Source organism: Panonychus citri, unplaced genomic scaffold, assembly GCF_014898815.1.
Source record: "Panonychus citri isolate SS breed McGregor unplaced genomic scaffold, ASM1489881v1 Contig00009, whole genome shotgun sequence".
Taxonomy (NCBI): Eukaryota; Metazoa; Arthropoda; class Arachnida; order Trombidiformes; family Tetranychidae; genus Panonychus; species Panonychus citri.
In genome coordinates, this window is record NW_026515414.1 from 40563 (window position 1) to 57275 (window position 16713).

Consider the following 16713-nt stretch of genomic DNA (forward strand, 5'->3'; position numbering starts at 1 on the left):
TGAGAAGGATGTAAACACTAAACCTACACACATTTTATTGTTTGGTGTTAAATCACTCGATGGGATTATCATCAATTGTAACGCTAATAGATTAGATTGTATTGAATTATCATTAATCCATCTTTAGGGTTGAGAAAATATATTATCTTCTAAATCAAAAAAACTTTTGCATCTTATTGTTAGTAACTACTAATATAAAATGGATGTGGATAATGTACTCCTTTTATATTTTCGAAGTTAATTTAGAATAAATTTAATCGAATACAACCTTTCATAATGATAACTTAATAAAATATGATAAACATCAAGTATTATTGTTAAGATTGATTCCAGCTAGTAGTAAGATGTGCTCATTAGAATTTGCGAAAAAAGTTTGCAGATTTTTTGTTCTTCTTTCTGTAAGTTCCATGAAAATGAGGATGAACAGGAAAAAATCACACGTGGATTGAAATTTATTGTTTTTCTTGAATTAAACTCTTTAAATTCAGAATGTTGAAAACTCTCATCTAATAGAATAACGGTATTTTTGCTCTTAAAATATGAATAGTCACTAAAATGAGCTTACTCAAAAAACTTCCACCAAGTTTCTCGTTTAACTTTACCTTTGAGTTTTCAGCTCTTCGTCAGTTATCAAGAAATACACCCTACACAGGCTATTGTCTTCCAAATCAATGCATTTGGGGTGTCTCTATCTGTAGTGATTAGCTATCATTAGAATTATCAAAATTATAACAATAGAGAACCCAAAAGCTTTAATTGAATAACTGATTAGAAAATTTGATCGATGAAACTGGAATTATAAACTTAGCAACTAAATTCATTAGTATAAGTAGATAGTTGAAGTTGATGTTCGAATTGAATTAGTTAGTAACAAATTGGAAACTCAGCAAGAATGAAAATATTGATAATTGTGCTACTTTCCATGGGTAAGTCGTAATTTCAGTTTAATTTTCTTTAAATTATGATTTATTCTAAATTACTTGATTACAATTTGATATTTCCAGGACTGGAAAGCTCATCAACAGCTCCACTAGAAGAAGCCAAGTTTCTAAGACAAATAGTCGATCAATACAGTCCACCATTGATCATCTCTTTTCTTCATTCTCGAATGGATAACAATCAACAAATGATTAAGAAAATCAAAAATTCATTAACAGACTTGGATAAATCTAAACGAGATATATTTGATTTAGCCGAGAAAACCTTACAATTACTCAGTAATCAACTAACCGCTCTGGAAAAAGCCGATTATTTTGACCATGATGGAACTGAAAAGGTCAAGTTTTTTGTTGAACAATTTATTATGGTCGATGAATTTTACCCAATTGATTTTGGTTCTTATGGAATGACCAATATCGAGTTAACTGTTGACGGAATATTGGAGCAATTAAAAACTCAGACATTTGACAAATTACACAACCAAACCATCACATTGATTGAAAATTACCTTTCTGATATTGAGGACAAGGAATCAAATGTGAATTGTAATCGATTGCAACAAGTATCGATCTCATTGGCAAAAGATGAACTACATTCACTTATTAACCATCTTTACACAATTAAAACCACTAATTACAACAATGGGCAACCTTACAATAATAATAATATTAATGATCCACGAAAAGATGAGATTGATAAATCGTTGAAAAGATTGAAAACAATTGTTGACTTTTTCTATTCACAATTTAATTATCTCGCTGATAAAGAATCAGCTTCAACATCTAAACCAACAATTAATACACCAAATTATCAACCAGAAATGTCTAACAAAACATACTTCGATCTAAATATTGATGCAGAAGTTGCAACAACTTCTCCATTAGCTGTACGTGGTTCATATTGAGTGCAATGATCAACAATTTATTAATAATAAAATACTGGTAACCAAGGATGTTTGTGATAATCAATTACTTCCTATCCTTTCTTTCATTCATTATCAATAAATGAACGAATGCATAAAAATGCATTGCACAGTTCCAAGAGGTGGTAACTCACATTTGTAATAATAAGTGACATTTAATTTACGGTTGATATTGGTTTTGAAACTTTTCATTATTGTACCTCTGACATTTCCAGTATCACTCTTTTCCTGATTAGTAATGAGATTATAAATTGAGTCAGTTGATTCGTTTGTTTATTTTTCGTGATTGAATCTTAGTATTACCCAAAATAGCGAATCATGTCCAAGACAATCAAGTATCGAAGGTCCCATAGCTATCAAAATACTCGTCAATGGCGTATAAATCCCAGGTAAAAGTTCAGAACTCGAATGATGCTGATATTCGTATAATAAGCAATCGATACCTTTAAGAAAGACAAGTCAACAATAAATTCCAATTCAATATCATGATGAACATAATGAGTCTAGAAAATTGTTAATTTATCTTAATTTCGATAAGTTAGTCTGAAAACTTTACCCATAATCACTTTACGTTCGTAACTGTCCATTCCGTTTTGGTCTTTTATATTGTAATAATTATTGAATCTATTCTTAGGCGCGTCAACTAAAATTGTAAGGGAAACGCTTCGATTGTCTCTTTTCCCTCTTAATTATTTTCTCTCTCCATCAACAATTAACTAATTATTACATTTGTTTATCCCGCTCTAAATCTTTGTAACCAATCACATGTTTTCCCTACCTGGATAAATACCTTAACCATTTCCTTTTCCAAATCAATCAGTTGTACACCTTTACCTACAGTTAATCTCTTACCTTTTCTCTACTCTCAACTTCACCTTTAACCTCAAGTTAAAGCTTATCCTCTCTCTTTCTCAAATTTCCGTTTCCTATGTTACAATTCTCAACAAAGTGATACTATTTCAATTAAACAATTTCCTTAATTAATTTATTGTTTACTGATTGTCAAGCTATTCAGCAAAAGGGCTATCAGGGTAAATTACTTTGAACCCTCTCACTGATTGTTAGGCTTTGCAGTACGATAATAATCGGTTCATTTTTGTAAGGGTGCCTGTACCTCATCCCCGTGAATTAATTAGACCTTACAAAATCATACCGTTAATTGTTGATGTTGATGAAATAAACTCTTGCATGAAGCATCTATCTCCATTACTCTATTAATTACAACAATTAGTTAATTTGGTTTCAATTTAACGGTATTTTTACTTTTGAAAGATGAGTTATCACTAGAAGGAGATTGCTAAAAAAACTTCCACCAAGAGATAGCAGAAACAATATCTATTCAGAGATAAAGTGAGGAATTAAATTGAGTTTCTCTTTAAGCTTTACCTTTGTTATTTCCATCTCTTCGGCATTTAGCCAGGAATACACCTACAGACAGTTGTCTTCCAAATCAATGCATTTGGGGTATCTCTATCTGTAGTGATTAGGCATCATTAGAATTATCTTAAATTGTAACAATAGAGAACCAAAAAGCTTTGAATAACTGATTAGAAAATTTGCTCAATAAAATTGAAATAATAATAAATCGAAGTACTGAATTCATTGGTAGTGGATAGTTGAAGTTGATGTTCGAATTGAATTAGTGAGTAACAAATTGGAAACTCATCCAGAATGTTGGAAAATTAAAAATGTTGGATTTGCCTTTGGAACTTTATTTGTAATCAACATCAATTTCATCACTTCAATGTTCACTTTGGAACGAACTGAGACATTACGTAACATCACTATGGCCAATTTCTTTCAAAAATGATTTACCGTCACAATAAAATCTCAAAATCTCATCAATTGTCATTTACTTGCGAGTTAAAATACATGTATAAACCAAATTGATAACTTACGTCTTGTTCAATTTGATTTAACACTGAAATAAAATTCAATATGAGAAATTGCATTGAATCTCATTCATCAGCTTGAAAACGATTATGCAACGATATATTAATATATGAATTGTGCGAAGTGACTATTTATTGATTTATTTCGTCGCTAGGCTAAAGTTTAATATAAAAGTTCCAATATTGATTTGTTCATTACTCTTATCTATTGATGAGCTATCGACATGCTCATGTAATATGAAATAGATGTTTCTTAAGTGCCGAGTTTACCTTACTCATTTTTCAAGTCTCTTTACCGTTTTAACTTTGTTGAAAATGATTAATGATCAAATAAACTACAATTCAATTGTTGTAAAAGATGTTATTTTCCATCCTCAGATAATTATTAGTTCAGATTCACCTAAATGGTTTGTGAGATCCACAACGGGAATTTTTTCCGGTCTAGTGTTTATAAACTCAGTGTCATTGGATATTTATAATGACAGTTTCGCAATGAAAGAGGATAAACTTTCAATTTTTCGAATAGTTTGCGCTGCTTTCAATCTTACGATTTTGGGACTCCGAATGATTATCGCTTGTTCTATGAATTGGTCGTATTTTTGTGATTATATTCAACGACTTTGTGTCTATGATATTGATTCCAACTCATGTTCTGTTGAAAAGATAAGACGAGCTCGTCGAATTAAGAAAATTGTTCTGGTCATACTGTTTCTTTCATACGCTTGTCTACCTTTTCGATTATGTCACAAAAAGCTCTTTTTTAAAGGTCAATGTTTTCTAGTTAATAGTTTCAATGTCATTGCAACAATTGGTAACTTTTTCTTACTCAATTTAATTGTTGATTCTTGTATATGTTTGGAAGTGGCTTTTTCCTCGATAAATGTTAGGATTAAAGATTTTCCTCGAAATGAGGCCCTAGAAATACTGCTACAACAAATGAAAAAAATTCGATTAAACTATAGTCATCTGATCCGAGCAACTCAATCAAGCGAAAAGTTCGGGCGATATTATATAACCTTATTATACATTCAAATGGGGGTATTTGGTGTTCTTAATAATGTTCGTGCTTTTGGCAATACGAAAATCGTAGATCCTACTTGGATTATCTACACAGTAGCTGATGTTATTTACCTTGTTTACTTTACGAATAGATTTGTTTCACTTAATCAACTCTCAAATCATGGATTAGAGGATTTATACGAAATCTCACTAGGAGCAACAAGTCGTCGATTTCAGTATCAGGTTTGTTTATTAATAATTCCTTCAATAAAATAAGAAAAGTCAACTTAAGGGTATGTTTAAGGATTACTCTGGATGGAGCTGCATGATCAATTGCAAACTTTATCTACCGAAGTTAATTAAATATTTTTGTTTAAATTAGTTTGTGTTAAGTCTTCATTAAAAGAATCAAAATCGAGAAAGTAAGGCCCGGAGAGCCTGAGAAACTCAAACATTCGAACAATTAAATAATTTGGTTGATTATTTGAACTGCCCGGTTGACCCTTATTGTCCATAATTATTGCCTATTGAGCTTCACCCAGAATAATTCTTAAACTATACCAACCATTTTTCAAATATTCTTTTCTTCAGAATAATATGTTCATGGAACGAATGCTCTGGAAAAATGTTGGATTCACTTTCGGAAATCTGTTCGTGATAAATACTAATTTTATCGTCTCGTTGTTCTCATTGGCACTTACGTTGACCCTCGCTCTCATTAATTTTTTCTATTTTTAGTATTAATACCTTGGGCCAATTGCAGAAAAACATTAGCGAAAAAATAATAATCAGAATCTATACGATGAGAATCAATATATTTTGATATCAACTAATCATTCATTGATTATGTCGAAACTACTCACTGACTACCTGCTCGAACAAAATAATCAACAGGAGACTTCTCTGTGGCGATTAAATTAAATCCAGGAAATCTTTTCATTAGAAACAGAAACAAGAGATCAATCATTTGCGGACTTGCACAGTAGTCGAGAATCGATATTACTTATACTGTAGTACATATCATAGAGAAAGGATTAGTTCCAATTTAGTAATATTAAATCAGTTTAATCGTGGAGTAATCAAAGACATGGAAGGTTCTAATGGTCCGAGTGAAATTAATAATTCAATTATTCTTGCTGGTTTTATATTTCCATCGAGATGGATATTCTCATCTTTACCTAAATGGTTCCTAATCGTGGCTATCGGTATCATTGGCTTGATCCAATCACTTTTCTATCAGCTGATTGGTACAGTTTTACATCGAATCGAATGGACTATTTTCGTTCATGTTGGCACGTAGATCAATTATGCTTCTAATAATGATTTCACGTCTATTTGTTGTGTTCTCTTTAGACTGGTCAAGCTTTCGTGATTACTTTCGCTATCTGAGTAATCTTAGTCTCGATACAAATTCTGTTCTGATCATAAAGCGAAAACGTCGAATTAAATACATTTATCTAATAACATTGATACTTTCTTTCCACATTCTCTCTATATTTTCTCCAAAACATTTTGATAGTAAACTTTTAAGTTTGCCTTCGATTGTAAAATTTTCTCTTCATGTTTGCTTCGATATTGGAAATTCATTCTTTTTAAACATAGTCATTGATTCTTGTATTTGTTTAGAAGCTATTTTTGACTCGATAAATAAGAATATTAAAAACTTCTCCTGTCATGAAACCCCGGCAACCATGTTAGAAAAATTGAGAAAGATTCGATTAGGTTATAGTTACGCAGTATTTGCTTCACAATCAATCGAAAAGTTCGCCCGATATTTCATAACCATATTATATATTCACGCTGGAGTATTTGGAATTGTAAATGTCGTTGATACTTTTGGTCATCCAAAGAATTTCAATTTCATTTGGATTCTTTTTATGATTGCTGATTTCATATTAATCGCCTACCTCACAGCTCGACTGGTTTCGATCAATCAAATTGCGATTTATGGATTAGAAGACTTATACAATATCTCTTTCTCACCAAAGTCACAACAACTACAACACGAGGTAAATTTCACTTATAATCAGATTGATTCTATTACTGATAATCTCTTTTCTGTTTACACAATTAGCATGACATCTTCATAAATCGAATCCTTTGGAAAAATGTTGGATTTACCTTTGGAAATCTATTCGTAATTAACACCAATTTCATCACTTCAATGTTCACATTGACACTTACAATAAGTATCACTCTGGCCAATTTCCTTCAGAAATGATTCCCAATCACCACAAAATCTCAAAATCTCATCAATTGTCATTTACTTGTGAGTTAAAATACATGTATGAACCAAATTGATAACTTACTGTCTTGTTCAATTTGATTTAATACTGAAATAAAATTCAATATGAGAAATTGCATTGAATCTCATTCATCAGCTTGAAAATGATTATGTAACGATATATTAATATATGAATTGTGCGAAGTGACTATTTATTGATTTATTTCGTCGCTAGGCTAAAGTTTAATATAAAAGTTTCAATATTGATTTGTTCATTACTTGTATCTTTTGATGAGTTATCGACATGCTCATGTAATATGAAATAGGTGTTTCTTTCAATATGTTCATACAACGAACGCTCTGGATTTACCTTCGGTAATCTGTTCGTGATAAATACTAATTTTATCACGTCGGTAGGCAAATCGGCAGTTACGCCAACTCTTCGCCTTACTCTCATTAACTTTTTCTATTTCTGCTTCCACTGGTCACATGCTGAGTTCATGAAAAAATCACCAAATCATCAGAACCTAAACAGATCATAACAATGGTATTGCTCGAACCATTCAATTGATTTACTTGCAACTAATTGTTGAAAATGCCTCCAAAAGAATAGATTAGAATTAAATTCATCAGATGTCTCTACAGTTGTAACGTTGATTAGATAATCAAAAAATAGTAGTAATGATTAGTTATAGTTGATAAGGGGCATATTAAATCCGCCCTTCACCCAAAAAATTTTCGCTTATGTTTCTGAATCAACTTTTTATGCTGATTCCAAAAATGGAAACAAAAACTGATCTTATCTGATTGTTTAGTCTCATTAATTAACAAAATTAGTCTCTGTATACTTACAGCATCTCTATGCAGAAATTTAACAGCTCAAAAAGTAAACAGTTGAAACGAACAACAAAATCCTTCGAACATTCATTTTTTTTGAAACTTTTCTTAATTACTCAGTAGTACTCAATTCAATCAATATGAAAGCTTTTCTTGTCTTGACTGCTCTTTTCTGTGTTTCATCGATCAACGCTAAACATGGTAAGTACAATTACATTTATTTATTTATAACCAGTTCGTAAACTATTGATTGTTTTCTTTTTCTTTTTCTATTTCGATCTCAAAGTACCTGGACCATTTCTGCACATTGTTTATGAGTCACTTGATTTTGTCAAGAACATTGAGAACAATCTAACCAACTGGAATAATTCCGCTACTCTTCAAGAAAATTTAGTAAATGTTGTCAAGAAGTCATTGGAACCTGATTGGAGTCCCGAAGTGATGGGTTCATTGAATGATACCGTTAACAAAATTGTCACCGATGCTCTTAGTCTCTTTAAGTTACCTGGATTCAAGCCATGGAAGACTCTTGAGGAGAATGCTGGTGAATTGGCCGACAACCTTATTTACAAACCTCTTATGGAGATATATGAAAAACCAAAAGTTTAAATTTTTTGGTGAAATAATTTTCACATAAAAAACCAAATTAAACAGAAAATATTATCATGAATCAATAAATATTTAAAATTGCAAAGAAAAACTGACAAATTAATTAATCGAATGCTCATCAACATTGAAATCTGAATCAGTCGCAGCTTCAATCACAACGGGATTAAAGCAATTATCATTCATTTGGATCATAGATAATCAATAACTGATGATCGTATATCAATTCTGATGATCTCTCAAAATGAACAAAATTATCTTGCTGGAAATTTAAGAGCTACTGGCGTAATCGAATATGGAAAAGCAAAAGGATGAAAACTTTGAGGTCAACTCTTACAAATGATCTAAAAACAAGTTTTAACAAAGAAAAATGGAAGAAAAATCCTCAACTTCATAATTCACAATAACGTAACGAACGAGGCTCAGATTTAAAAAAACGAAAACTCCCGATTTTGTCGTTTGGCCTGATTTTCGCAAAAGCGTCGAAAGTCCTCGAACTTGTGACGAAGGCTGTATATAGATTTTCTCTTCAAACTGTCTCAACGTCTATGAGTAAATTCAAATGAATTACCTGAATTACACACAATCAAATCGAAACAGAATGAATTAAAAGTTGATAGATTTTCCTATCCTGGAAAGAGATGTGATTGGTCAAAATAAACAAGAAAAATGTGCAATTTAGCTATGAAAAAGATTGGAATCTAAATTGAAACCCAATAGATGGAGTAATTCTGGTGAATATGGAGCTCTGACTTGATGATTGCAAACTGCAATAATTGCAGTGCAATTTGCAGTTCGTTTTTAATTGCCATAAAATCTGATGAAATATATTCATCATTTTTTATTTACTGAATTAAATCTCTTAATATTTACTAGTCTATTCACTGTGTCCTTGAAACTGTCATCTTAGAAAACAATAGTTAATTGTGGTGTTTTATACCAATTCAGTTTTATATTTTCAATTCACATAAAGTCTCAATTATTTTGATTATTAGTCAGCTGTATAAATTACCAATAATTAGTCTAGTTGATTAGAGCCCAATGGATAATCCCTTTAAAGTGCCTACGACTTTTTTTACTTGGACTAGTTATTCAAATCTTCCTGCGTTGTTTCAAGTTATCAAAGATGTTGAATCTTATCGTGATAAATTGCTTACGGAAAGTGAATTGAGTAAAGTCTCTTTGGATGAGCTTAGTTCAGAGGATCGAATCGTTTCCCAGAGGAAGATTGATGTTTCCAAAAGAAAGGTTGAAATTGTTGATGAGGCGCTGATTGTGTTGAATGGACCACAAAAATATATCGATGAAGCTTCGCAACTTTATCAGCTGTTGCTGCAATGTCCAAACTATCGGATGACGAAAGATTATGAAAGTCTTACATTGTCTTTCTGGGCGATACCTTACTCTAAATTTATCAATATAATCCTGTCTTTTATTGAGCGATTTCTAAAATTTTGTGCAACCCAATTGGATGAATTGGATTCTGGTTACAAATCACCTTACGATTTCTCATCAGTTATTGATGATCTATTGAAATCTTTGGATCTCAAGTCAAATTTTGATTCTCATATCCAAGTGAAATCATTACTTAAACTTGTCCAAAGTGAATTAAAATTTATCAACAAAGCAAAGAGATGAATGAAGGACAATTAATGTTAATCAAAATCTCTTGTGATAAACTTAATCTCTTGAATGATAAATTATCATCGGTTGACATGGAAATGGATAATAAACCAAAGCAAACAGCAAAGCTACGAGATATTGTTAATGGAATTCGATTAATTGTTAAGGAAACGTTTGGGTTGCTTGTTGCTCTAAAAACTAACGATCAGTTCGACGAAAGTCACGAGATATTTGCAACAATCAACGACAAAGGGGCTGATTCTTTCGGTGATGTTATCGATTACATGGAAGCTAGTAAAAAGAACTGGATTGAAAGCAAAGTAGTAAATAGAACAGATGAAATTTGTAGACTTGCGACTCTTAGAAGATACAATATTTACATCAAACAACTAAAGAAATTGTCATCTATGAAATCACAACTAGGATCAGATTGTATAATTTTAGGAATGAAAATATCACAACGAGTTTTAATAAGGTTCGCAAATCGTCAGCAAAATGTCAAATAGCGCTTATTATTTAACTTAGACTATTACCCGGACCAACGGTTGATGTTCCCGATGGTTTATAAGAGACGATATAATTTACAAGGAGCTGAACTCGAATCCACATCAACACCTTACAGTAGTTTTGATCCATCTAATCAAGTATATTCATTATCTTAATACATTGCCCTGGAACGCTTTCCAGGACAGAAAACCGAGGAAGTATGTGATAAGTTCATTAATATGGTCGATGTCATTGAAGCTGCGACTACTTCAGATTTCAGTGTTGATGAGCTGCATTCAATATCTCTTGACTTAGCTGATCGTTTATGTTTGGCTAAGATCAAAATAGCTTATGATCGAGATGCATTAGAATATCGACTTTACCGTTACAAGCCAAAAAAGCCACTTAAAACATTTCGGAACTACAAAAATAATGGTTCGTGCTCGTCTCGGCAAGAGCTACCTTATTAGAGATTATATTGAAGAAAATTTCGAGGAGATGATCAATGGATTCAATCGTAAAGTTACTAATCGTGGACAAATGATTATTATCAAGAGTGGAATGGAAATGATGAAAAGATCAATGAGCACATTGAAACTTAAGCGACCGATTACTGGTCAAGAAAACTACCTTAGCGGTTTTTTGTTTGATCAATCTCTAAATGAGTTTTGCTATGTTTTGGAAACTCTTGGTAAATTGTTGGATAATTTTCGACCTAATAGACGAACTCCTTTTAGCTTTAACGCTGATGGAAAATTCACCAAACAAATTAACGAGTTTGGACTTGGAATGAAAAAAGATTTCGAGATGGAAATTAACTCACAAATTGAGAAATTGAAAGAAAAGATCAAAGAAAACGAAGAGAATTTAGAATCGATAAAAGACGAAAAGATACAATTACGGTATTTAATATCGATAGTTAATCGAAGTAAATTGATTCCAATTAAAGAGATCGAATTGGACGAAAAAGATGAAATTGAAATATTACGAGAAATAATTGAAGAATATGAATATATTATGATTTGTTATGGACCAATCGATTAATTTATCAGTTTTTCTTTGAAATTTGAAATATTTATTCATCTGTTATATTTTTTGTTTGATTTATTTCTTACGAGAAAATTATTTCATTGAGAGATTTAAACTTTGGATCTTTAAACTAGAATTATATCTCTATAAGAGGTTTGTAAAAAAGTCCTCCGGCTAGTTCATCAAATAGATAACATGTAACTTTTCTCAAAATTTCAAATATTAATACATTATTGTATTAAAATTAAAACAAAAGTTAAAACTTATCCCCGCGTTATGTCCTTGAATTTTCCACCCAACTTCGGAGAAAACAGTCTAAACTGATCTAAATTAATCAAAATACTGACCAAGTAACTAATGCAGTAAGTAATTAACAAATGACACGTAAGAAAATTGATAAGGTTTTCTTGGGTTCTGAACCCTCGAGATTATAAATTTTACTATTAATAGATTCGCCTCGCTATTTATTATCCTGAAGATCGAGTTTACTACCTGTTGTGCTTACCCAACATGTCAATATTCATCTATGAATTGATAGATAGTTTTTACAGGTACCATAAGGCTGATTAGTGAGGTATAATTTAAAAGAATAAAAAATATGATTAGGTTGGACCACACTATCGTAGGGAACTTTATTTTAATTCTTGATTTAATTAGTTGTTCGATTTTTAATCACTATCTCAAACTATTAACCTAGTCGACAAAAGGTTGGACTCAAATTTTGATTCATTATTTCTCGAAAGTTAAATTACTTAGGATTATAAAAATATATCAATCGATAGATTAAACATTGAAATTTTGATAAGTCATGATTCCATTTTCGGAAGAGTAGGTCACTTTTGGACAATGTTTTTCATTGAGCTGCGAAAACATTGCCTATTTTTTATTATTTTGAAAAGTTTCAGCCCAAATTAAAAAATACGAAAAATTTTTTAATCTATGCATGAGCTCAACCAGAAAATGAACAGAAAAAATATAAAAAATTTTAGGCAGAAACGCCTGTTGTCCTTTGATTTAAAATCAAACATCTAAATTTTCTAGAGCTCTCGATCTGTTCCTGTTGTTATCAATTTGTTGATCATTCATTTTATCGTTTATATTAATGTGTAAATGACGAACTTTAAAAATAATCCTTTTAAATTGGTGTAAGTCAATGAAAGCTTGATGAGAATCAATATATTTTGATATCAACTAATCATTCATTGATTATGTCGAAACTATTCACTGACTACCTGCTCGAACAAAATAATCAACAGGAGACTTCTCTTTGGCGATTAAATTAAATCCAGGAAATCTTTTCATTAGAAACAGAAACAAGAGATCAATCATTTGCGGACTTGCACAGTAGTCGAGAATCGATATTACTTATACTGTAGTACATATCATAGAGAAAGGATTAGTTCCAATTTAGTAATATTAAATCAGTTTAATCGTGGAGTAATCAAAGACATGGAAGGTTCTAATGGTCCGAGTGAAATTAATAATTCAATTATTCTTGCTGGTTTTATATTTCCATCGAGATGGATATTCTCATCTTTACCTAAATGGTTCCTAATCGTGGCTATCGGTATCATTGGCGATCCAATCACTTTTCTATCAGCTGATTGGTACGAGTTTTACATCGAATCGAATGGACTATTTTCGTTCATGTTGGCACGTAGATCAATTATGCTTCTAATAATGATTTCACGTCTATTTGTTGTGTTCTCTTTAGACTGGTCAAGCTTTCGTGATTACTTTCTATCTTAGTAATCTTAGTCTCGATACAAATTCTGTTCTGATCATAAAGCGAAAACGTCGAATTAAATACATTTATCTAATAACGATACTTTCTTTCCATATTCTCTATATTTTCTCCAAAACATTTTGATAGTAAACTTTTAAGTTTGCCATCGATTGTAAAATTTTCTCTTCATGTTTGCTTCGATATTGGAAATTCATTCTTTTTAAACATAGTCATTGATTCTTGTATTTGTTTAGAAGCTATTTTTGACTCGATAAATAAGAATATTAAAAACTTCTCCTGTCATGAAACCCCGGCAATCATGTTAGAAAAATTGAGAAAGATTCGATTAGGTTATAGTTACGCCGTATTAGCTTCACAATCAATCGAAAGTTTCGATATTTCATAACCATATTATATATTCACGCTGGAGTATTTGGAATTGTAAATGTCGTTGATACTTTTGGTCATCCAAAGAATTTCAATTTCATTTGGATTCTTTTTATGGTTGCTGATTTCATATTAATCGCCTACCTCACAGCTCGACTGGTTTCGATCAATCAAATTGCGATTTATGGATTAGAAGACTTATACAATATCTCTTTCTCACCAAAGTCACAACAATTACAACACGAGGTAAATTTCACTTATGATCAGATTGATTCTATTACTGATAATCTCTTTTCTGTTTACACAATTAGCATGACATCTTCATAAATCGAATCCTTTGGAAAAATGTTGGATTTACCTTTGGAAATTTATTTGTGATTAATACCAATTTCATCACTTCAATGTTCACATTGACACTTACAATAAGCATTACTCTGGCCAATTTCCTTCACAAATGATTTCCCGTCGCAATAAAATCTCAAAATCTCATCAATTGTCATTTACTTGCGAGTTAAAATACATGTATTAATATAAGCCAAATTGATAACTTACTGTCTTGTTCAATTTGATTTAATACTGAAATAAAATTCAATAAGAGAAATTCCATTGAATCTCATTCATCAGCTTGAAAATGATCGCGAAGTGGCTATTTATTGATTTATTTCGTCACTAGGCTAAAGTTTAATATACTTATATAAGTTCCAATATTGATTTGTTCATTACTTTTATCTTTTGATGAGTTATCAACATGCTTATGTAATATGAAATAGATGTTTCTTTTAATATGTTCATACAACGAACGCTCTGGATTTACCTTCGGTAATCTGTTCGTGATAAATACTAATTTTATCACGTCGGTGGGCAAATCGGCAGTTACGCCAACTCTTCGCCTTACTCTCATTAACTTTTTCTATTTCTGCTTCCACTGGTCACATGCTGAGTTCGTGAAAAAATCACCAAATCATCAGAACCTAAACAGATCATAACAATGGTATTGCTCGAACCATTCAATTGATTTACTTGCAACTAATTGTTGAAAATGCCTCCAAAAGAATAGATTAGAATTAAATTCATCAGATGTCTCTACAGTTGTAACGTTGATTAGATAATAAAAAAATAGTAGTAATGATTAGTTATAGTTGATAAGGGGCATATTAAATCCGCCCTTCACCCAAAAAATTTTCGCTTATGTTTCTGAATCAACTTTTTATGCTGATTCCAAAAATGGAAACAAAAACTGATCTTATCTGATTGTTTTGTCTCATTAATTAACAAAATTAGTCTCTGTATACTTACAGCATCTCTATGCAGAAATTTAACATCTCAAAAAGTAAAAATTGACGAAATTTTTGTATTCAGTAAATCATGTTTACTCAGTAAATTTGATTGTCTTATTTGTGCGATTGGCCGATTCCCTATTCTTTTTGATATCCTCTTTTGCTAATTATTATCAAGCAAATGATTTGATTATCGGTTTAATTATCAGCAAATCCATTATTGTCGTTTGAAAGTTTCAACAATTAAAGTAATTATTCTCACAACGTTTTCCTAATTATTGTACATTCGAAATTAATTTTTACTCTGAAATCTTCTAATTATTAATGATGACATTTTGAAAAGAAATGACTAAAATGGTTTCAAAATGATCTCAGGGCGATTTTCTTTATATAAAAGTAGGCATTAAGGTCTAACTAATTCCATGGCCTTTGCCGCACTCCTTTGGTCTTCGACGTTGCTTAAACGAAAGGCGTTGTTTTTGCCTGGTAATGATAATGATATCAAATTGTTACAAATCTTATCACAATTTAACCGGTAATTTATTGATAAACAATTAAAACAATTATCTACTTACTACCTATTCATTACAATTCAACTACGTTAACAAGTTGCTGCATAAAAAAGTGTCACCATCACCAAGTATCAGCTTGAAAATGTTACCTTTATTGTTATGTCTTTTTTTGATGATTATTTCTGGTAATTCAGGTAAGCTTATATTAAACTTAGCTAATTGTTAGCAGTTGATTAATATTTCAATCAAATTATTTTACCAGCGTCAATTACTTCATTGATGGACTTACCGTTGAATCTACCAAGGGGTAATTACATTATTCATGCAACGTTAAAAGACTTGGTAAATATTAATCAATGTTTTAATCTGCAAATTGAAACTATTACTAAATTAGCTGATTGTTACTATTAACAGGGCAATGGAGATAGATACTTTATGCAAGAGTTTATTTCATCGACATCAACAATTAACGGAATGATTGTAGTTGATTCACCTAAAAATACATTCAATGTTTATTACAATATGAAGGACGGAAACGGGAAGGACAGTAATGAGCGTCAAGTGATTATGGGTAAAGTTTCCTAAATTATTAGATTAATTATCACTTTTTATTAAATTAAAAGTAATTGTTGACTTTTTTCTGATAAGGTATCGATTGTTATTTATACAAATTGTCGAGCTCTCAACTCTTACCTGGGATCAATAAGCGATTGACGAGTTTGTTAGTAGCCATGGGACCATCGATACTTTATCGTCTCGGACATAATTCACTAATTTGGGTAACGTTGAATATTAAGTCAATCACAAAAATTACTATCTAACTGGTTCGATTTTCAATCTAATCAACAAATCAGGAAAAGAGTGCGGATAAAAATGTGAGAGGCACAATGATGAAAAGTTTCAAAACCAATATCAACTATAAATTGAATATCACTTATTATTACAAATGTAAGTTAATTATCACTTCTTGATATTTATTTATTATCTTTGATTAAATTTCAATTTTTCCTGACATTTTCCATATCAAATCAGCTAACTTGGATAAAGAATCAGGTCTACAAGCACCGAGTCGAATTGCTTTCAGTGGGAGTAACCCATCTGAAGCATATTCAACGAAAGAAAATCTAATTTTGGATATTTACTTACAAGAGATGGACGCGACTAAAGATTTATCGAAAATTGTCAACGTAAGATAATTCAACAAAAGCTCTTCAGTAGTGAACTTATCAATCGCCTTTGTTTCACAGCCACTTC

At 31.1% G+C, this 16713-nt stretch overlaps 3 protein-coding genes across 3 annotated transcripts; all 3 read left to right on the forward strand.

The window, feature by feature from the left end:
* Window positions 1-766: 766 nt before the first annotated feature.
* LOC128389603 (uncharacterized) lies at window positions 767-1891 on the forward strand. The gene is made up of 2 exons (XM_053349218.1): window positions 767-926; window positions 1005-1891. The coding sequence occupies exons 1-2, from the start codon at window positions 893-895 to the stop codon at window positions 1841-1843; spliced, it is 873 nt and encodes a 290-aa protein (XP_053205193.1). The 5' UTR covers window positions 767-892; the 3' UTR covers window positions 1844-1891.
* Window positions 1892-7840: 5949 nt separating this feature from the next.
* On the forward strand, window positions 7841-8513 carry LOC128389471 (uncharacterized). Its single transcript, XM_053349073.1, has 2 exons — window positions 7841-8014; window positions 8100-8513. The coding sequence occupies exons 1-2, from the start codon at window positions 7954-7956 to the stop codon at window positions 8420-8422; spliced, it is 384 nt and encodes a 127-aa protein (XP_053205048.1). The 5' UTR covers window positions 7841-7953; the 3' UTR covers window positions 8423-8513.
* A 7027-nt stretch (window positions 8514-15540) lies between these two features.
* On the forward strand, window positions 15541-16655 carry LOC128389639 (uncharacterized). The gene is made up of 6 exons (XM_053349264.1): window positions 15541-15653; window positions 15722-15801; window positions 15874-16030; window positions 16108-16238; window positions 16314-16407; window positions 16492-16655. Exons 1-6 carry the CDS (start codon window positions 15602-15604, stop codon window positions 16653-16655), a joined length of 678 nt encoding a protein of 225 aa, XP_053205239.1. The 5' UTR covers window positions 15541-15601.
* The last annotated feature ends 58 nt before the right edge of the window (window positions 16656-16713 follow it).